Source organism: Lathamus discolor, chromosome 2, assembly GCF_037157495.1.
Source record: "Lathamus discolor isolate bLatDis1 chromosome 2, bLatDis1.hap1, whole genome shotgun sequence".
Classification (NCBI taxonomy): Eukaryota; Metazoa; Chordata; class Aves; order Psittaciformes; family Psittacidae; genus Lathamus; species Lathamus discolor.
In genome coordinates this window covers 106,711,496-106,733,088 of record NC_088885.1, presented here as the reverse complement: position 1 = coordinate 106,733,088, position 21,593 = coordinate 106,711,496, and the positions used below count along the sequence as shown (strand labels likewise).

General features: G+C 39.9%; 1 protein-coding gene across 1 annotated transcript; it reads left to right on the top strand.

The window, feature by feature from the left end:
- The first annotated feature begins 1,380 nt into the window (after window positions 1-1,380).
- NAPG (NSF attachment protein gamma) lies at window positions 1,381-14,347 on the top strand. The gene is made up of 12 exons (XM_065667982.1): window positions 1,381-1,624; window positions 3,707-3,774; window positions 4,927-5,011; window positions 5,631-5,648; window positions 6,217-6,247; window positions 6,726-6,835; window positions 6,972-7,038; window positions 7,178-7,248; window positions 8,368-8,446; window positions 8,982-9,061; window positions 10,436-10,565; window positions 11,392-14,347. The coding sequence occupies exons 1-12, from the start codon at window positions 1,569-1,571 to the stop codon at window positions 11,539-11,541; spliced, it is 945 nt and encodes a 314-aa protein (XP_065524054.1). The 5' UTR covers window positions 1,381-1,568; the 3' UTR covers window positions 11,542-14,347.
- Window positions 14,348-21,593: the final 7,246 nt, after the last annotated feature.

The following is a 21,593-nucleotide window of genomic DNA, read 5'->3' as shown; positions in this document are numbered from 1 at the left end:
CGCTGACATGGACAGTGGGATTGAGTGCGCCCTCAGCAAGTTTGCCGATGACACCAAGCTGTGTGGTCCGGTTGATATGCTGGAGGGAAGGGATGCCATCCAGAGGGACCTTGACACGCTTGTGAGGTGGGCTGATGCCAACCTTATGAAGTTCAACCATGACAAGTGCAAGGTCCTACACCTGGGTCAGAGCAATCCCAGGCACGGCTACAGGTTGGGCAGAGAAGAGATTCAGAGCAGCCCTGCAGAGAAGGACTTGGGGGTGCTGGTCGATGAGAACATGAGCTGGCAGCGTGTGCTCGCAGCCCAGAAAGCCAACTGTATCCTGGGCTGCATCAAAAGGAGCGTGACCAGTAGGTCAAAGGAGGTGATCCTGCCCCTCTACTCTGCTCTTGTGAGACCTCACCTGGAGCATTGTGTGCAGTTCTGGTGTCCTCAACATAAAAAGGACATGGAACTGCTGGAACAAGTCCAGAGGAGGGCCACGAGGATGATCAGGGGACTGAAGCACCTCCCGTATGAAGACAGGCTGAGGAAGTTGGGGCTGTTCAGCCTGGAGAAGAGAAGGCTGCGTGGGGACCTCATAGCAGCCTTCCAGTACCTGAAGGGGGCCTATAGGGATGCTGGGGAGGGACTCTTCGTCAGGGACTGTAGTGACAGGACAAGGGGTAACGGGTTAAAACTTAAACAGGGGAAGTTTAGATTGGATATAAGGAAGAAATTCTTTCCTGTTAGGGTGGTGAGACACTGGAGTGGGTTACCCAGGGAGTTTGTGAGTGCTCCATCCCTGGCAGTGTTCAAGGCCAGGTTGGATGAAGCCTTGGGTGAGATGGTTTAATGTGAGGTGTCCCTGGCCATGGCAGGGGGGTTGGAACTAGATGATCTTGAGGTCCTTTCCAACCCTAGCTATTCTATGATTCTATGTTTCAAATTAACAAAAATAAGGAGTGGAGGAAACTGGACGAATGGGCAGTAACACAGACGTCAATTCAGTTACCAAGTGTGTAACTTTGGTATCTTGCATGATTGTGCAGCCTGCATTAGCAACTCTGGCATGCCCAACCACCACTCACTTTAGATTCAGATTTCCATGCCAGCCTGGGTACTGCTGCTTATTTTTACAAATATGAGGCGAGTCAGAGGAGTACACCTCAGCAAACAGGCCTCTGGAGGCTTCTCTCAGAACAGAGCAACCAGAGCTTTTCGGCCTTTGGCCCTTCAGTTGTGCACTCCTACCAAAAACTGGACAGGCCAGAGCTGGGGGCTCCTCCCCTCAGAGAGGCACAGCCCAACCCCACGGGCAACTATTGATCTGCGCAACCTCAGCCAGGTGATACCACCCAGATGGCTACTGAGGAAAGAGCAGGACAACCTCCCTTCCCAAAGACTGGAGTCTACGACCCGCATACACACTTCATTCGCCATAACAACGTCTACCTCATCCAACCCCGCCACTACGCCCACCACAGCCGCGCAGGCGCAGTGACGAGACAGAAAGAAGAGCCCCGCCTCTCGACGCCCCGTGAGCTCTGCGACGTCCCGTAGCGGCAGCGCGGCGTTCTGGTGAGATGGCGGCGCAGAAGATCAACGAGGCGCTTGAGCACATCGCTAAAGCGGAGAAATAGTGAGCGGAGGGGAGGAAGGTCGGGGAGGGGAGAAGCTGGCGAGTGGGTGTGATGGTTGCCAGTTCAGCCTTCGGGCTGTCAGGCCTGCCTGGCTCTCCTGTCCCACGGAGGCTGCGTACCGCCTCCTGCTACGAGCGGGGCTCCGCGGTATCGCCGTGCTTGCTGCCGCGGTAGCCCCCCCGCGGCCTCTAAGCCCAGGGGCTGTTGTCCGCACTGTTAGTGCGGCCGCTCGCCCCCCCACCCCGGGTTGCGACGGGGAGGTGGGTTCCTGGGAGTTGTAGTTGTCGCCGGCGCCCGTTCGAGGAGTGGAGGCCTTGAGGGAACTACAGCTCCCATGGTGCCCTGCGCGAAGCCTTGAGGACGGGTTGCCTGTGGGGAGATGGTGGCAGCACGGAGGGGCTGAGTGGGGCACCGCATGTGTCAGGTTGTGGGAGTTCTGGGGAATGGGGGGAGGTGCGGGCCTGGGATAGGCCGGCGCGGAGGGAGTAGGAGGACATGGCTGTTTGGCCTCTGTTCTGCCTCAGAGGTCTCTACCTATAGGGGCTGGGTGCTAGAGGTCACCCTTGTTCCCCGATCTGGGAGAGTAAAGCAGCCCTGAAAACTAAGAAGTCGGTGAGGCTTGAGGGCTGGAGCCTGAGTAGTTTCCTTAAGGGCCGTGTAGCCTTTATTGCTCTGACCCTAACTGGAAGGCCGGGGAGCCTCTTCTGGTCTTCTGCTAAAGGTAGTGGGAGAAACACAAGTGGGAGAAAAGCGTTATGGGGATTCTGATGAATAAGAGTTTAGACTTGCTGAGATGAGCTGTGTGTTTGTTCCCTGGCCATGAGAACTCTGTCATTGTTTCTTTTTAGATGGCTTCAAAGACCTGTGCTGACACTTACATTAGAGGGCTTAATATCTACATGTGATAGTCTTTTAATGTGTATTTTAATACGAATGTAGCAATTTTGTTTATAAGTTTGAATGTCAAAGACTACAGTGTAGATATATAGATCTGACTAATCCAAAGATGCTGTAATTTTAGTAAGAATAGTGACGGGCCATCGGGGAATCACAGATCAAAAGTATAAACTGTGAGAGAAGAGAGACTTCGGAATAAAAACATCTGTATCTGATTATCTTACTCTAATTAGGTGACCAAAAGTACCTTTCAGTGAAATTCATTTTAAGTTTATCCTGTCAAGCATTTGAAATAAAAGGTGGCTACATCTCAAATTGTGTGTGGATTAAAGCGTTGTCTGTTTCAGCTCAATGCATTTGGGTCTTCGCGTGTGGTTAAAACAGCACAATATATAGGCCTTATTTAGAGTTACATGCTGCGGGTTTTGGCCAAGTAAAACAACAAAACTAACTCAAAGTCTGTATACAACGGTTTTTCCAAATTAAGCATGAAGTGTCTGCCTACAGCAGGTACGGAAGTTGACTGTAAAGTTATGGTAATTTTTATATTTGTTTTAGAATTGAAGAAGTCATAATATTGAAATCAGCATTGCCTAGTGACTCACCTCATTTTGCAGGGTTTTTTTCTCCTATATATGTTCTGTGAGTGCACATGGTGCCATTTAGTGTCATATTCTATTGTAGACTTATAAATTATATATAAGGCTTTGTCTTTGTGCTGGTAAGTAAATGCTTTCATTTGTGAATGCAGTGGAGAGTCTTTGATAATTCTCAGCAGCAAAAAATGACTGTAGAGGTACACCAACATCTTTACGATGTGTAGCAAAAAAATATTGTCGGGTTTTGTGGTGTTAGAAATCTTGAGATGCCATGTTGATGTAGGTGGGAAAATTTTTCTTCTGTTGACTAATTACAGTTGAGGAGCTGGACTTGTGAAGACTCTAGGGATGACGGAAGCATGTTAGGGGAGACATGTAATTATCGGAGATCATTGCAGTGCTTTCTGCAATTCTGAACAATAAGCAGCATTTATTTTTACAGCAGCAATGCCACCATACTAATGGCATATAGGTAATTGCTTCTTTTCACAGGTAGTCTACAGTTCTGAACATATCTGAAGTACTTTGAAGGTAAAACATAAAGTCTTTACTAGTTGTTAATGGGCCTTTCTTCTTGCATTTCAGTCTGAAAACTGGATTCTTAAAGTGGAAACCAGATTATGACAGTGCAGCTACCGAATATGGGAAGGCAGGTATGCATGGCTTTAAATATGACCATATACTTTATGGTTTCAAAGTATTCTTTAAGCTTAATCCTGGTAGAATTTTACTTATTTTCAGTACATTGCTGTGTAGGTAAAACTGTTGTGAAGGCAAAGTAAGTTGAAACAACAACAACAAATACTCTTAGTAGCATGGTAAATTAAATTTCAGGTTGTACTTGGAGATCTCTAACAGTTGTCAGAACTTTTTTTTTTTTACCCAAGCCTATAACTTCTACTTTGTATACTACTGCTTGTGATAAATATAAAGCTTTCCTTCTATCACTCATCTGTCCTCTGAAACCTATGACGTTACCTACAAAATACAAATATTTGAGCTGGTTTTAAAACCTCTCTTTTTCATCATATTAGGAAACATGTCCTGACAAAGACTGTCTCAGTAATGTAGAGAGATGCTGCCAGGGTCTTTTTAGTAAGACCTCTTTCATCCTTTTTTTAACCCTTTACAACTGTTACAATGAATATAAAATTCTTATTGAGTCCTTTTTGCTCTTAAACAATTTTTCTTTCTTTTTTTTATAAGAGTTATTTGTCATGGTGTTTTTTTTTAGCCTTTTGCTCTAGGCATTCTTACTCATTCATTTAAGCCTGAATAGAAAAAACCCCACAAACTTGGAAAGGCAACTGGAACATTTATAGATTGAAATTTATTTTAAATCCTACTTTAAAGTCCTATCAGCCTAATGGGGATAGAAATACATATTTGTGCCCTGAAATAATTGTATTGAGGAAGCTGTTATAGGTATGCTTTGTTGATAGTGCAGTTCTATTTCTGCCATACTGATTTTATAGAATCTCTAATGATTAAATCCGTATACACACTCATTCCTGCAGTTCAATCATTAAAATACACAATGAGTTCTAAAATCCAGCTAAACATGTTGTACACGATGTGTGGTACAATGATGGTATGGATGTGTTGTTGGTAATAAATGTTTTTAATGGTGACTAAGTGACTAATGAAGCAAGGAGGAATGTCATAGGATTTTTTTTGGAAGAGCTTGGTAAACTGTAACCATTCATTAATGAGTCTGTTTGTATCTTTAGGTGGCTAAATTCTTGAGCAGAAGTGATAAAATGAAATCTACAAGATCTAAATAAGATTTACTTGATTTCTTGCAGCTGTTGCTTTTAAGAACGCCAAGCAGTTTGACCAGGCAAGGGAAGCCTGCTTACGGGAAGCTGAGGCACACGAAAACAATAAAGCGTATCTTTTCATTAAATGCTAGTCTTTTTTCCAAGAAGCTGACTAGTGGCTACTTAGGATGGGGTAAGAGGAGTTGGGAGAAGATGTATTTAATATATTTGCACATTTGGTCAAGCTAACAAAATTGACTTTTAAAAGACACTTTCTGTGTTCTCTGAGTGGCAAAACGAAAAAAATTATTCTGGTTGAAACATCCGTGTTTTTTCCAGTAACAACTGGAGTGATAAGATGCTGACCAATGCCTGAGATGTCTGGATACTGCTTCAGAAATTATTACTTTTTTTCCTCTTAAATACCTGTAAGTGGATATTATAAACTAAGTGCAACTCAGACATAATTACGGTACTTGTAGTGGTATTTAATATCCAAGAACATTTTAAATATGCTTTTTTTCAACTTTACATGCAGTTATTCTTTGGTATGTTGCATTTATTCTGTCCTTAGAAGCACTTTTTTTTTATTTTTTATGCCTTGCCTACAAATGTAGTAGGTTTCATTTTTGCCTTTATGGGATTCCTTGCTTTGAAACTAGTACTTGTGTAAGATTTTGTGCTCTAATAATATTTCTGCATTATATTTTTGTATCTTCTGTCCTTGACTTTGACAATGTTACTTCCAGTCTCTTCCATGCTGCCAAGTAAGTACAGAAGCACTGAATAATCTGAAAAAAAAAAAATTCTAATATATGGTACAAGCACGAACTATTATTTTGCTCTTGCTGTAGTAAATGGTATGATTCAAGTGATTTCGGTGTTCCAAAATCAGTTTAATGGAAGTGCAGGCTAGGGAAGCTTGAAAGCTTGCAATGGCTTTATGTGAAAAAGTAATAATTTTGACATTCTTCAGCACCTTTTGATGCCAAATATTTTTTCTTAGATGAGCTTTTTGTAAGTTTGAAGTTCTACACTGTTGAGCTTATAAAGAAACTTAATTAGAGTGTACTTCATATCAAGCAGATAATGAGAAGTAATCCAAATACTGCCTGTGGGTCAGATCATGAGAAATAAATTTTAGTAGGGAGTGTGGGTGAAGTACTTAATTTGTGGAAGATAACATTACACTGTGCTGCCTCATTAAATAGAACACTTGAAAAATCTTCAAAGCATTAAATATTAACAGTGAAATGATAGCTGTTGCATGTTAACTTTTGCTCTGTAGCCACAGCTTGCTGAAATATAACTAAATTGTAAACTTTTTCTCTGCAGAGCTTATGAACAAGCTGGCATGATGCTAAAGGTATTTTCATTTACTACTTTTTATTAAAAAGTTCTGGCTTGTAGTGAAGAATATCATGCACTGGGCCATTTTAGAAATATATGTAACCACATTGTATATTGAGGTGATTTTTCTGTTGATTCATAGTGTTGTGTGTCATCATCCCATCCCCCCCCAACCCCAGTGTCGTTTGGTTAGGGAAGCCGCATTTGTAACTGGGGTGTAAAATGTTTTTTCTGTTGTAGGGGGAAAGGGGAGGGCCTAATGTCAGAGGCTAATGGATGACTGGTGCTGCTTCTGCTCCGAACTACCACAAATACATGCCTTACGTGGAAGTTTGGTACTTAAAAGTGAACCTTACGGAATTTCACTAGCTCTACAAGTTTGTAAATAAAAGTTAGAATGCTGATAAATAGGGAATTACAGTTTGCTTTGATTTGTCTCATTGTACATAAGCACAGTTCCTGACAGGAACATCCCTCTGGCTATTGCTTTGCAGGAGATGCAGAGACTCCCTGAAGCAGTTCAGCTTATTGAGAAAGCCAGTATGATGTACCTGGAGAATGGGACACCAGATACAGCAGCAATTGCACTGGAACGGGCTGGAAAGTAAGTATGTCGTGTTGGTGGCTAGAATGTATGCAGTGCATTGGTATATCTCTGGTATTTTTTCTTGTCTTTTGATGCTTTTAGGTAAAAAATGCTTTAATTTCATCAGAAGAGAAATGGCTTATGTTTATTGCAGGTTAATAGAAAATGTGAGCCCAGAGAAGGCTGTGCAGCTCTATCAGCAGGCAGCATCAGTGTTTGAAGTAAGTTCCCTTCCCCTCCTCCTCCCTGCAAGGATAAAGTTGTTACAATTTACAGATGACATACTTAGATTAAAGTTTAGTGGTCTTAATTCTGTGTGAATGAAATATGCATGCATGAGGTTTTTTTGTTCTTTTCCAGAATGAAGAACGCTTACGGCAAGCATTAGAAATGCTAGGGAAGGCATCAAGACTTCTAGTCAGAGGACGCAGGTACAGCTTTATGCCGCCTTTTTTTAATGTGATTGAATCTTAAATAGTGATTTTTTTATTTTAGTTTTTTTTTTCTTGCTGTTGTTTGGTTTATATACAGTTACTTAATTCTACTTTGAGACGCAGTTCATACTAAAATTCAGTTTCTGTGGGATATGCCATGTTCCTCCAGGAGCCACCTGCTTTGTGTTCTGGAAGTAGAATGTGGACTGTAAGGCTTTGTTTCCCTTGTGTTTGTTGAAAGCTAGAAAGCATATATCACAGCTTAAACTATTTCAGGAATTACTATTTTTTTTTCTTCCACCAGTAATATGTAGTACTTAAAAATCTTTTTTTAGCTGTGGAATATAAAACAGGAGAATTAGGTGACTAACCTCAGGAAAGAAATCTGTTTGCAGCAGTCTGATTCTGGACTTCTTAAAGAAGAGTGTATCTTGGTGTCTCAGTGGGAGTTTATTTTAACTGTTAATTGCATCAAACTTGACCTGCAGTTCAGCTTGGACTTGATTCACTGAAACATGTAGTTCCTTTAAGAAATTGTGTTTTCTAATTCTACTTAAAGACACTATTTCACTGTAGAATTGTAGTCAGAAAAGTTATAAAGGCTTTCACAGAAGGTCTTTCTGTGAAAGCAAGTCCGCATAGCTTCTGAAAGATTTGGTTGCTCTGCTGCTTTATAGCTTAAGTGCTGTTACTATTTTTTAGGAGTTTAATATGCTCAAAAGCAGTTACTATGACTTAATATTGATAGTTCGTGGATATAAGACTTACCGGTTGTTTACAGTAACTTCATGAAATAAAGAAATCTGTTAGGGTACATAACAAGGCATTCATCTTATACAATGTTATGAAAAATTAGGTTTCTCTGAATGAATAGCAGAGATGTTCTTAACCTGCATATATACAAAAGGAATGGCTGGCTATATCTTTATCTATTCTGTTAGTAAGATCTGCTGATTTCAGTTGTGTTCTTGTTTATTCCAGTAGACTTGCCAGTGCATTAGTTACACTTTGTAATTAGCCTCATTAGCCTCAGGTTCATTACCCTGTATTCCTAGCACTGATACTCCTGGGTTTTTTTGTTTTCTCCTTTTTTTTTTTTTTTTTTTTTTTTTTTAGATTAGATGAAGCTGCATTGTCTCTTCAAAAGGAAAAAAGTATTTATAAAGAAATTGAAAATTACCCAACATGCTATAAGGTAAATTCTAAGAGAGAGTTTCTAATAGTGCATTTTATGAGGTTTTCCTGGATACCTAGTGACAGCTGACATCTGGCTGACAATAGGTACCTCTTGATTCAGGGATCGGTTTCTTGCTAAATGATGAGAATTTGTAGTAGTGCATGTGTGGTAGTGCATGTTTCCCCAGCCTCTAACTGTGCTTCTTTTCACTACTATAATGTTGAAGATAAGATGCTGTTAGGTTATCCACAGGAGATGTCAAAACCAACAAACACATAAAAAATAAAGATGTTATAAAAAAAGAACTAACCACAAAGCCTGTTATTTGGTGCTAGAGTTCATTACAGTGTTGTAGGAGGTAATCTATTTCACACCTGCTGAGGATATGGCTTACTACTTTATCACTGTGTTGTTCTATTTTGTGTAAGTATCTTAGAATCATTGTGGGTTGTAATGCCCTTTTTCATAGCAAATATTAGTAATCCCGTATTTTTCTCATACTTTATTGTTAATTTCTAAAGAATCATCATGTTGAATTTTTGTGTTTATTTAGAAAACTATTGCTCAAGTCTTAGTTCACCTACACAGAAATGATTATGTTGCTGCAGAAAGATGTGTGAGGGAAAGCTATAGGTAAGTCTCCTTCAAGTCCTATAATTTTAAACTGAATGTTTCATTAATGTTGATCTGCTCTTACGAAAGAGTGGTGGAAACACTGTCAAGAAACTGTAGGCCTCTACTTTGGTTGACTTGCAGGACAATAATAGCATTCCCTGATATAAAGCTCTTGGGAATCTTTTTTTCACTCTTAACAGGTTTAGCTGTAATTATTACGGTAATTCTTAGTTATGTGGGACAGGTAAAATGAGATGAAAATTAGAATTTCTTCCCTTTTTTATTTCCGTGTTAAAAGCTGAGCAGAGTGTGTTATGACTGGCATTCTTGACTTACTGATACCTTTGGGTTGTGTCTTTATTTCAAATGGAAGAGAGAGGGATTAACTACTATAAACACATGTTTAGGATTAAAAGTGGGTATTTCTGGATGTTGCTAACTAAATTTTATTTTTTCAGAGTCTTTTTGCCGTATATGGAAACCCTTAAAAAGTTGAAATTCTAACTGTATTTTAAAATTTTTTACAGTTTAAGGATGGAAATACAGTATGCAATGTCAAAACTTGCAATAGCAGCATCCCAGTATAATCAATTAAACTATCTAGTATGGCAATTACATTGAGGGAAAGATTAATCTAAATGTTTTTATTAAAGAAAAGTTTGCAGCACGTGAATTACTACATTTCTGGTTATGTTGACCTAGAGGAACGTGCCGTCATCATACACTCAAAGAAAAGCAAGATTTCTACTTTTTGTGACTTTGTTAAAAATAGGTGATTGAACCAAAATATAATTTGGAAAGCAGAAGGTAGTTCAGCTGAATACATTGAAATGAAGAAGGCGTTCTTTACATATGTAGGAGAAAATTTTGGTGTCAGAGTCTGGACTAGTGTTTAACACTGGTTCAAGAGGCTTTCCCAGCAACTCTCAGCTTTCATTAGACTTCAGTAACAAAATACTGAAACAGCATAATGCACATGAATTGTTTTTAGTGAAATGACTTGAACAGACATTTAAGTTAATTTGTACTTTAGTTTTAGAAATCATTTTTCGAGTTCAATCTTTAAACATCTTGCTCTTATTTTCTTAGTCTTCAATTTCTATTTTATATATAGAAACTAATTACAGAATTTTTCTGTATGTGAAGTAGAGGAAAAGTTTATTGACTAGTGAGGAAAAATTTAAGAATTCTAATTTTGTCTTTTTGTCTTGATTATGGTTCTGGTCTTGCTCTTAGCATGCAAACTACTATTACTGAAAGTTTTAATTTTATGGATATGAGCAATGTACATGGAGAAATCACAGTGGTTATTAGGCAGTTTTGTGGAATAAGCAGTCCATCAGATTAAGTAGATTGCTGAAATGCCCTAAATAAACTCTTAATTTCCTTCAGTATACCAGGATTTAATGGAAGTGAAGACTGCGCAGCACTAGAGCAACTTTTAGAAGGTTATGACCAGCAAGATCAGGATCAAGTTTCTGAAGTCTGTAACTTGCCACTCTTCAAATACATGGACAATGATGTAAGTAGGCAGTTCCTATGGATTTATCTACCCTGTGCCTGTGAAATTTTGTGTCTTCTTTCACTTTGCTGCCTGACAATGTAAGTTCCTACATCATCGTTCCTTTGCGATGGTGAGAAGACTTGGGTGAAAGAGCAGTTTGTTACAGATTTGCTGTGTAAGTTTGACAAGTTGATCAAAAATCGGTTCTCTTCAGTTTGGTTCCTTAGGGGCCAGAACAGTTTGCGCTTGTGCTTTATCTCAGAATTACCATATAGCTGATACAGTATAAACATTACAAAATATGATGCCTAGAGGATGGCACTGTTGATTGTGCCCCTCCTTCCCACCACCTTTTTTTGATAGATAGGAAAGGTGTGAAGTAAAAGAGACATCTATCAGTGCCAAACTTTGTAACAGTATTGTCCAATTTTACCTTGTTATTATGTTGAATAGTAAAAATTATGGTACAGGTCATACTGAAAGACAGTTTTAAGACTTAATACATGAACCATTATTAGATAACGTCTGCAGACCTGCATTCTGAATTTTCTTTTTCATGTAAAGCTTGAAACACAGAAGCTGCAAGTGTGTGACAAAATTATTCTATAATAAGCAGTGTCAGTATGGATCTTGCATCCCATTCTCAGAATGTTAGAGAAAAAAAATGAACCAATGTTAGGCTCATTCTAATCTGGAAAAATATTCTTTGAAAGTAGCAACAATTGGTTTTCCATACTGAATGTTTCCTACATGTTTACTGTGTCAATCAGTTCTGTGCAGTGCAACTCAGCAAGTTGTTACTTCTATGATAGTGCAGAAATTAAACTTTTCTTGTAATTGTCAGTATGCCAAGCTTGGTCTTACCTTGGTGGTCCCAGGAGGTGGAATCAAGAAGAAATCGCCAAATGCTGCACAAGACAAAGCAAGAGGACCAGCTGCAGTGGGCTCTCATGCTGATGAGGAAGAGGATGAATATTCTGGTGGACTATGTTAGCTACTGCATATGTAGTCTTAAATATCTGATTTATTTGTGATGTTGACAATATCCAAAGGTACCAGATTTATCAGAGCTTCATTGCAATTGCGATATGGGAATGCTAATATTAACTTGGCAGCTTCTGGGTGCAATGCAGGAGAAAAAGCATGATTGTACCTATCATCTTGAAACATCTTTGGACTACATTTCTTACCTGGTAGCTTCCTCTGGGCTCTGTCTGCAGTTGATGGGAAAAATTTGAGATAAATTTCTACTGAAAGCACAGTTTAAAAGAAACCAAAACCCTAGAAGCACTGGAATATGGAGAGTGGTACAAATTCTGAAATCCTGGATTTCAACAGCTGACAAAATTTTGTCCTAGTAATATGTTTGTTATTGTTTTCCGAGTTAAACATACAATCATTCATCTGGCTATTTCTCTCCTGTTTAACACCATTAAGGGCAGCCTGTGCCATGCAGGATTCTTCACTAGTATAAACACTAGGGGGAGCATTCAGTTTATTTTCAACGTTTTTACTCCACTGCAGAATATTATTTTACTACCTTATTTTTTATGAGAGGTATCCACATGGATGTGGAAAATACCAAGTGAACTAATTTGAATCCTAAAGATACACACACATCTTTCATGTTAAGAGCTTTATTGACCTTGAAATCAATGTGTGTGTAGTGTATGTCATGTCCACCTTGGGAATGGAAGGAGTGGACAACCTTTCTTAGTGGTGTTTGGGAAGCATGCTATAACCAATAAAGAAACTGAAGGTAGCAGATAATGTGCATTGACTATAAAGCTCTGAAGACACTGTTTAACAAAAACTTAGTGGAGTGTTTCAATGATATGTTTGAGTTCAGGAGTGTCCAAAGTGTGTGTTTACTTATCAATACACTTACATTATGAGGACATTTCATTCTTTCATATTTTCGAAGTGTAGAACAGCTGTCTCTTACAAAGAGCATTTTTCAAACTAGTTCATGATCCAGAGTAACAAGATCTTAATGTATCTTCATTTTAATTTGGTTTCAAGTCATGTGTTTTGCAAGCTTCTGTAGTGTGTTAAATTAGTTTGACTATTTTATGCTTAAAAGTTGACATACTAAGAGCTGTATCTGTAGTCTGTTTCTCCAGAAGAACCAAATCAAGATTGCACTAGGGTGAGATCACTCGGAATCCATCAGGAATTTGTGTGTGATACATGATGCCCAAAGTTCAGTTAAACAATAGACCAAAAGCACAATGTTAAGTGTAATGCTACAGTTTCTGCCATATTAAGCAATTGGACATCTTCAGAAATATCAAGCATATGACTAACATATGTATGTGATGTCTGACATCAGTGTCAGACGTAATTATGATGAAAATAAACTTTTAAAGGGCTAATACTCACTTTCCTTGGGGTGAATGGTGCTCAGTAGCATTATGGTGGGTTGTGCAGTTTGCAGGCAGGGCTGCTGTAAAATCATGTTCAATTTAATGGGTGTTCAAAAACGGTTTCTTTTTTTTTGTGTTTATGAAATAATCTTGGATTTGCTACTAATGATGCATATAGAAGTTTCTTTTGCTCTTCTATAAAACAGTCTAAACAAGATGTGTTTCCCTGAGGATGGTCACAGGTCTACATGAAATACAGTTTTCAAGACTTTCCTGTAACTCTTCTTTTTTCCCCACTGGAGCAATTCACTGTGTTTACTCAACTTCTGCCTTCAGGGTTTGTTCATGAAGGTGAACCATGCACTTTTTATGGGGAGTCTTTACTACAAGTACTAAAAAAAAATTGCATGTGTAGGAGCATTGGGAACACCAGCTAATATTCTTCAAGCATTTCCTGCTGCTTCCAATTCTGAAATGAGTTTTATTGAATGGTCCCAAGGAGTTTGGTTTTTTTTGTGTGTGTGGACAGTTGCAGATATCTGAGGAGATGATATGCAGAAAAATAGTGAATCTTGGGTGTGCTTCTGTGAAAGAATTTACAGGCTTTATTTAAACTGTGCTTGTAACAGTAACAGGCCCTTAAAAGAGAAATTAAAATTTATGCATTCAGTTCTTAAAGCGTACTTTTCATATGGCCAAAAAGAAAAATGGATATGCAAGACTGTCTTCCCCACAACCCCATTACTTTCTGTTTTTCCCTGTGCCAAACGTGGAAAGCCTGGTATAAACCTGAACATACTAAGCTGCCACTGAATGGGGCTTCTCTGAATCTTAGGCATAGAATCTTAATCTGTGATTGCAATGTTGCTGCAAAGACCAAATCTGAAATGAAAGTGTCTGAAAATAAGATGGTCTATTTTATATAACTTATTCTCCTATTTTAGGCAATGAAAGTGTGATAGGAATGTTAACTGCCTTTTAGTAAATGTTTAACTATAGAAGAAGCTGTCTGTATATTGTGTTAGTGTTTGTTTCTATTTTTCAAAGCAATTTGCACACTTATGTAAATACCATTTAAGTGGTATAAAATGGGAAAGATACCATTTTCAGCAAACAAGTTTCCAAAATCGGTGTTGACTGTATTAAAAAAAAAAACAAAAAAACAACCAAAAAAAAACCACCACCAAAAGTAAATAGTGCATGAAGGCTGTGTGATGGCCAATGCAATGTATATGTAAAATTGAAAGATTTCTAAATTATCTGTAACTTAGTATGGCCAAGTGCAGTGTAGAACCTGTGCTTTATTTGTTCTTTTTCCAAATCTGTGGTGTATTAAAAGTACAAAATGTGTTTGTAACAGCTCTACAGATGCTGCCTCTTGAGAAGAGGCTATGTGTTTCACCAACATGTAAAATAAAACTTGGAACTAACACATTTGTGCTAGCTTTCCCTGTTGTTTCCCTGCTGACACCAGCGCTTGAAAATGAATATTGTTTTTTAATCTCAAGAAGGCTTTCTGTGTGACCATTTCTCTGCAGATCTTGCCACCAGGTGTTGCAGGCATATTGTATGATCAAGGACTAAGTCTTGGGAGCCTGTTGGCTCAGGTTTGAGTGTTGAAAGTCAATGGTGTCTAATCTCTATGGCTTATTCACTAGGTAACTGCTTATAGCCCATTTCACTTACCCTGTGGTTTTTGTTTTTCTAACTGACCTTTTGGTACCTTTCTGCTGTCTTTCGTTATTTGAGGTGGTGACACATTCTTGTCCCCTCAGAGTGAAAAGTATGTATGTGTTTTGCTTCTCTGCTGATTGTAACAACTTGGTTTTTCATTGTTATCTCTTCACTACCCAAAGACTTGTATCTGGAAAATTATTATATTGGGGGATTGTCAGACCTGAATTTGCTGCTTTTAAGAACTTGAATTAGAGAGAACACCTTTACAAAATACAAGATGTGAACTCTTTAACACTTTAGAGACTTCATCATTGCAGAAAAATCACCTTTGCTACTCTTAGTCATATCTTGTACTTGAAGGCTTAAGAATCTGGCTCTGAAGTTCTGTGTGACAGGAATCATCCCTCTGATGCTGAGAATAAGCAGCTGTAAAAATTATAAGAACTAAGCTGCTCTTGGAAAAAAATAAAGCTTCTTATAAAACTAAATGATAAAAAAAATAGTAGTGAACTTTTTTGAATGTAGGAAATGGAAAAAAAGAAGCCACCCTAACAACTAGTAGTGGTAATAAACTTGGATTAAGTGTATGTAACTTTCCAGAGCAGGCGGAAACCACTTGGGATCTGTGGTGGTTTGAGCACGAATATTAACCTCTAAGCTAATGGTCTGTAGAGGCCAGCATCTCCAGGAGCCGGAGATGTACCTGTTGGAGATGGTGTGCATGACTGCTGTATCTGACTACCTCCTATAGGCTGATGTGTCTTTGTTTCAGAGCTGCTGTCATTGAGGTTCAGTTGCGATTTCCAGTGTGTGTGCGGTGCAGCAGTGTAGCCTCCAGCCTGGAACAGAAGCACGAGGCAGCTGCAAGGCTGCACGTACGTTTAAAGAACATATGGCTGTTGTTGCCTTTGTTGAGTCCAGTGGGAATAGGGGTAATGAGTGTGGCTGGGCTCCAAGGTCCACGCTGCTGGGATGTCAACTGGTGTGCAACCAGTTTAGATTACTTGACAGAAACATTTTGATACTGGAGTGACAGAAGTAGGCCCTAGCATGTGTAAAGGGAAAACGGGTTATCATAAGTTGTCTTGTTTGTTTTGGATATGTATTTATGTGCCTTTATTTTGCCTTGTTTGTAAACTTGGTGTAACCCCGAATGGGTTTCCTTTCCCAGGAGCATTGTTGCTTTCTTGGCGCTAGATGGTGCCGCAGAGCAAGCAAAGGGCTTTCCTTAGCTGTTGTGAAGCCTTTGCTCCTTGTCTAGGATAGCTTTTATGTTTAAATATGCTCAGCTGGAGCGTTGATTTGGTTAGAAACATCCACATGGTGACCTGCTCTGGCTGCAGCTTCTCATGAGTTGAAACACCCTCTTGAAGTTGTTGAAGAAAGCAGTCCTGCAGGGTCAGCCCATCACCTTCATCTCCTGCACTGAGTACCACTGTGCCACTGGCAGGAGGCAAGGGGACCGCTCTGCAGGAGAGCGACCCTGGTTGTGGGGAAGAAGGCTTAACCCATGCTGTGTTTTCATGGTACCTGGGCATAAATACAGGTCCAAATCCTCTCTTCCCCTTGTGCCGATACCCATCTCCTTCTCACCTGCCTCCTTCCCCACCCCTTCCAACTTAGACAGATGTGCTTATATTTTTGCCAGTGTTTTATCACATGAGAAATGAGCCCTTCAAGAGGTTCGAATCCCAGCTGTGATGGATATGACTGATTTGCCTTTCTCTTCCCTTCTCTGACTATGGGCTTGAGAAATTAGTGATTAAGAGCCAGGTTACAGAGGGTGGATGGTTGAAGAGTACATAAAACAGTAGCCTGTGTGCTGTATAACTTGCTAATAGAGATTTCTAGGGCTGGCTGGTGCTGCTACAATTGCAACTCTCCTTGCAGCCACAAGATTTTAGGAAATGTCTCATGGACAAAATGCAGCATTAGGGACAGAAATCAAGAAGCTGTGGGGGGAAAAAGTTAACTTGAATATAGGAGGAGCGAGGAAGTCGGTCATAATGCAATGGTATCTTGGCTGATGGAAGAGCGGGCTCCTGCTGGAATTTGCCAAAAGGACTGTGCTTCAAAAACATGCCACTTTCTGATTCATCTGCAGAAGCACGGAGGGAGGGAGGACTGGTGTGAATGTTCTGTTCATGCTGGGGAGAGCTTCTTCCGCTGTATTCAATCTGAGGCAGTATGAGCACAGATACATTTTGGGAATTTCCTCCTCTGTCTGTCACTAACTGACTGGAATTCAGGAATTGAAGGTTAAAACCTTATAGCAGCAGACAGGGACCATGTTTTTCTGTGTGCGTATGCAGCTGACAGCTTTCTAGCCAATGCTTTCTGTGCTGCACTGCTCAACAACTGCCCCAGAGTAATTGTGTTAGTAATAATATAGCAGAGAATTCATGAAGTGTAAAGACCTATGGTACCCCATATGTCTTATTGGTGCCAAGTCTTTTATTTAACTGATCACCATCCAGTAATTTTCTGGCTCCTGTCTTGTGTAAATGTGTGACTTTTTCCAAGCTGAATAGCTGAACAAAGAATGAGGATCCTCTCAGCTGCACCAGAGCCCAGAGCACTGGCTGGTGTGTAAGGAATGAGTGGTAAAAAGTGGGTGGACTTGGAGAGTAAGGCAGCTGTGTAGCAACACCAACTGAGCAAAATATGTGAAAGCTTTGATAACAGAGAGGCAAAAATGCTGGTATATTTAAAGCTTCTCTTTTCAGTAAGATATTATTCTGGTACTTCACTGATCTTAATTTTTGTCCTCTCAAACTTGCCAGATAATGCATCCTGTGGGAATTCCTGAGAACTAATTTTCTTTGAAACACCAGTGGAGAGCTATTTCTCCCTGCTTTGAAATGCTTAAGATTATTCCTGATGAAAAACATGAGTTTGGTGACAAGCCCTGCTGCTGAGGAACATTGGAAAGGAAATGAAAGCATGCTGTTGATTCAGACAGAGGAAGATACACGTAGGAAGCTTACATGGTTTTTGTGATTTCTCCCCCCCTCCCCCTCTTCCCCCCACTTTAGATCTTGATATTCTCCAGTATAAGGGTTAGGGGTTTTTGCTTTGTTGTTCATACATGTTAGTATGTGATTTGAAATACAGATAGCTATTTTGCTCTGTTTGTCATTCTGTAGCCATTAAGGGGCAGAAAATTTCTTGTGGTTAAGATGGGGGCAACAGGGTAATCAAGAGAGAAAGCATACATGTGCCCGCACGTGCTAGTTACTTGTTTGTCTTTGGGTCTTTTAACTTCAAACTACTTGTAATCTCTTGGTGGATAGGCTGTCAAATGCCTTTATGTATATATGGTTTTGCTGTATTTCTTGCCTGGAGATACACCTGTTCCAACATCATCGTAGTGAATGCCTGATGGTTGGTTTAGTGCAGCCAAACAAAATCTAGTATTAATGACATGCAGCCAAGCAGTAAATGCAAGCGGCAGCCTGAATGACACTCTATGTACTTATCTCCACTTGCATTTATGATGTTAAAATTTTTGGTTTAGAAGGTCATGAATATCTTAACCATTTTGGAAGTACTGTTTCTCCACAAGACTGAAGTGTAGTAATGGGATAACTCGAAGTTGTCATCAGCCCAAGGCTGATGCATCCCTATGAGTAAGAAATCTAGCAAAGGGTGCAAGAGACCTGCATGGATGAGCAAGTAGCCTATCAAATTTATACTGCTTTGGTGCATTTCTTCAGTGGAGTTTCTAGATGTACATCAAATGAATAAAGGAGATTCTGTTTGCTGCCTGCTGCATTATTTCCTTCTCCTTTCTTTAGGTGTGTGTATTTTGACTTTGCTATAGCAGAAGTTTCAGTTTACCCTGAAAGGAAACCAGACCTTTGCTCTGGTGGTGTATTCTGGTAAGTCTTCACCCTTTTGACCTTTTTTTTTTTTTTTTTGCATGATTCTTGGCATATTAAAATCATTGCTTTTTAATTGATGGAGTGCCAAACTTGGTTTGTGCTCATTGGAGAGAAACAAGTAATAAAATGAATGCACTATCATAGAGCAGGAGCTGATGTAAAGTTCCTAGCCTTCTGACAGCAATCCAGGGTGTGCTGTCTTCTGGTGGCAGAAAGGCTAGCATTTTGTCACTGGTTTCATTTTTTTTAATCTATGACCAAAAACAAGTAATAGGTGGATGTGACACAAAATCATGCCCCATCCCTGGCAGTGTTCAAGGCCAGGTTGGACAGGGCTTTGAACAACCTGGTCTAGTGGAAGGTGCCCCTGCCCATGGCAGGGGGATTGGAACCAAATGATCTTTAAGGGTCCCTTCCAACCCAAACCATTCTACGAGTCTATGAAATCATTAGGTTTAGGCCATGTCTGCATAGAGAATTGTGTGAGATTAAATGAAGGCTTGAATTTAAAATATAAAAACTATTCTGCAGTAACTTTCCATTCTGAAGCAGACTTTTAAGGGCTGTCAGTCATCACCAGGCTTTTTCTTTGAGTCAGGAATTCACACTCCATTGCGTTAACTGTGGTGCGGCTCACTTATGTAGCATGTGCCATATGATACAGAATTATAACATACTGAGATAGTGGGGTTAAATGGGAGTTAACTGCTTAAAATATGAATGCTGTGTTTCTTCTCAGCCTCCTTAGTTATTTCAGTGTAGTTATCTGTGTCTTTGGCTCTCTTCCCAATTTTCCTAGACATCATCTCTAAGTAGTGTTTAAAGATTTGATATTTCTGAAGTCTAAATGAATGGTTGAAAATCTCTGGCAGTGTTTTTTCTCTTCAGATGAAGATTTAAGATACTCTTAGACAGCTGTGGTATATTTTTGTTCACCTCATCAATCTCTAAATTACGTTTGCCCCTATGGTTCATTTTGTTTAAGGGATGCCACGTTACATATCAACTGTGTGAGCCAGACTATGATACTTAATGGCTCTCAAAGTGTTCCAGGCTTTTTGGATGAATGACTGGCAGCCTGTGGACTTTTGGCAACCTCTTATAGCCAAGCTGTGATCAAGTGTTTTGGAGCAGGCATCTAGGCCGATTCTTGATTATGCTTACTGAGATCTTCAGCTCGTTGAGATCTTTAGTATAAAGCTCTCAATGGTAGGAAGGAGAGGCTACATGAGAAGTCTGGGAGCTGCACATCCCAACTGAACTGAAATGCAAAGACAAAGGGTGAAACTTCTGTAATCAGCAGGAGAGGATGATACACTGTGGTAGTCTATGCACAGACCTGTCCACAGCTGTGAGTGCACATTCATTGGAAAAAGTCTCTTTTAGGAAAGGGCAAGGATAACTCAAGTAAGGAAGAGGCTTTATTTTATTTTTCTTTTCAGTGATGCATTTTACTTACCGTTTTCATAATTATGGATGTGTTTGTAGCCAAATCAGTGTGTGAGTAAGGAGCAAATCCTGAAGTCTGGTTACAGATCTGGGTCAGAAATTGAACATCCCTGGAGCTCAGTGTGGGAGATAAGTTGGAATCCAGTGTTCTCCAAATGCATGTCAAGCTGAGGCAGTAAACTTTCTCTCCCCTTAATGTACTTGCCTACAGACATAACACAGCAGATACTCAACTGTGTGCAAGGTGTGCTGTCTTAACGCAGCCAACTGTACCCACAAGCCAAAATTCCTGCAGCTAAGGATTGCAAACTTCTGGCTTCTGCCCTTTTCTTCCAGACAGGTCTCTATGGCAGGCAGGGGCTTGACTGAGACTCCTGTATGTGTTTACCAGTCACTGACTCTCTCTCTCTCTTGGGGAAGACACCTGCTTGCTGCTTCTGTCAGGGTGTCTAAGTGCTGGATCATGCTTGCCAAGGCACTGAATGGAAAAGAGACCAGTCACAAGGAGGTTTTGTGGCCAGAGATGAGTTGGAAGTTGAAACAACACCTACCATTTGTCAAGGCAATTTAATTCCAGGCAAATTGTCTTTAAGCTTCTTAAACTATGCTTGGGGCTGTTTGAGTTATTAGCGAAATGCAGCCATTCCCAGAGCTGAAGACACTGACAACATAATATTATGAAGAAACCCCAGAGTGCAATAACATGAGTGATGCTCTCCAAGTAATACTACGGGTTGGTTTTAAAATAGGATTTTAAAGGTATTTAATTGCTGTACTGGTTAGCCTGCAGTCATCACCTGTGGTTCTACCCATTGCCTTAGTTCAACAGTTTGTCAGCTATTTGCTTGTGTCATGAGCATTTAGAGTCATGCATTGTGCTGATGGCTCTGCTACACCCAGTGATCTTACATTGGCTTGCTGTCCTTGTGTTTGTGACATAGAAGTTGCTATGTTTCACTCTGTTGGTTTAACAGACTGTTAATTAGCCAGTTTCTAAGCAGTAGTGCCAGGTAGGAATAAATCTGCCAGACAGTAACACTGCTGTAGTTCGGCAGTCATAGTGAGTGGGTAACATCAGGTCAACAGCATTTGTCTTCTGCATGTAGTGAAACTGGGGTTGAATGAAGTGTCCTGGGAAAGTATAAAAGTATCTAAGTATTAGCATTCAGAAATATGAAAAAAAAAAAAACAACTTTGAACATGTTATGCATTGGAAGCTACAGCAGAATCTGATATACTCTCTGTGACAGTCAGTCCTTTAAGTAATCGGCGGCATTAAAATACTCCTAAGACCTCGAGTCTGGCATTTTTTGACTTCCTCCCCTCCTCGTCTCTTCCTCTGCCCCAGTTCTGTAGTTCTGTAATTTATGAGACAGTCTCATATATTTCCATGGTGGAGTTAGCTGTCCAACTGCCTGTGGACTGCTGGGTATTTGGTGGGGGGTGTGGGAAGGAATAATTTGAAGAGTTTCATGATTCTTCATGTGAATGATTCTCCATCTGAATGTTGGACTGGATTGATTATTCCCCAGTTTAAAATATTTCCTTCATCCATTCCAAGAGTAGTAACATTAACCTATTCATAGGGAACCTGTCACCCAAAATGCAGATAGCAAAGAGTTGGAGAGAAGAGCTGGCGTTCACCCATAATTTCAAAATGCTATTAGTCT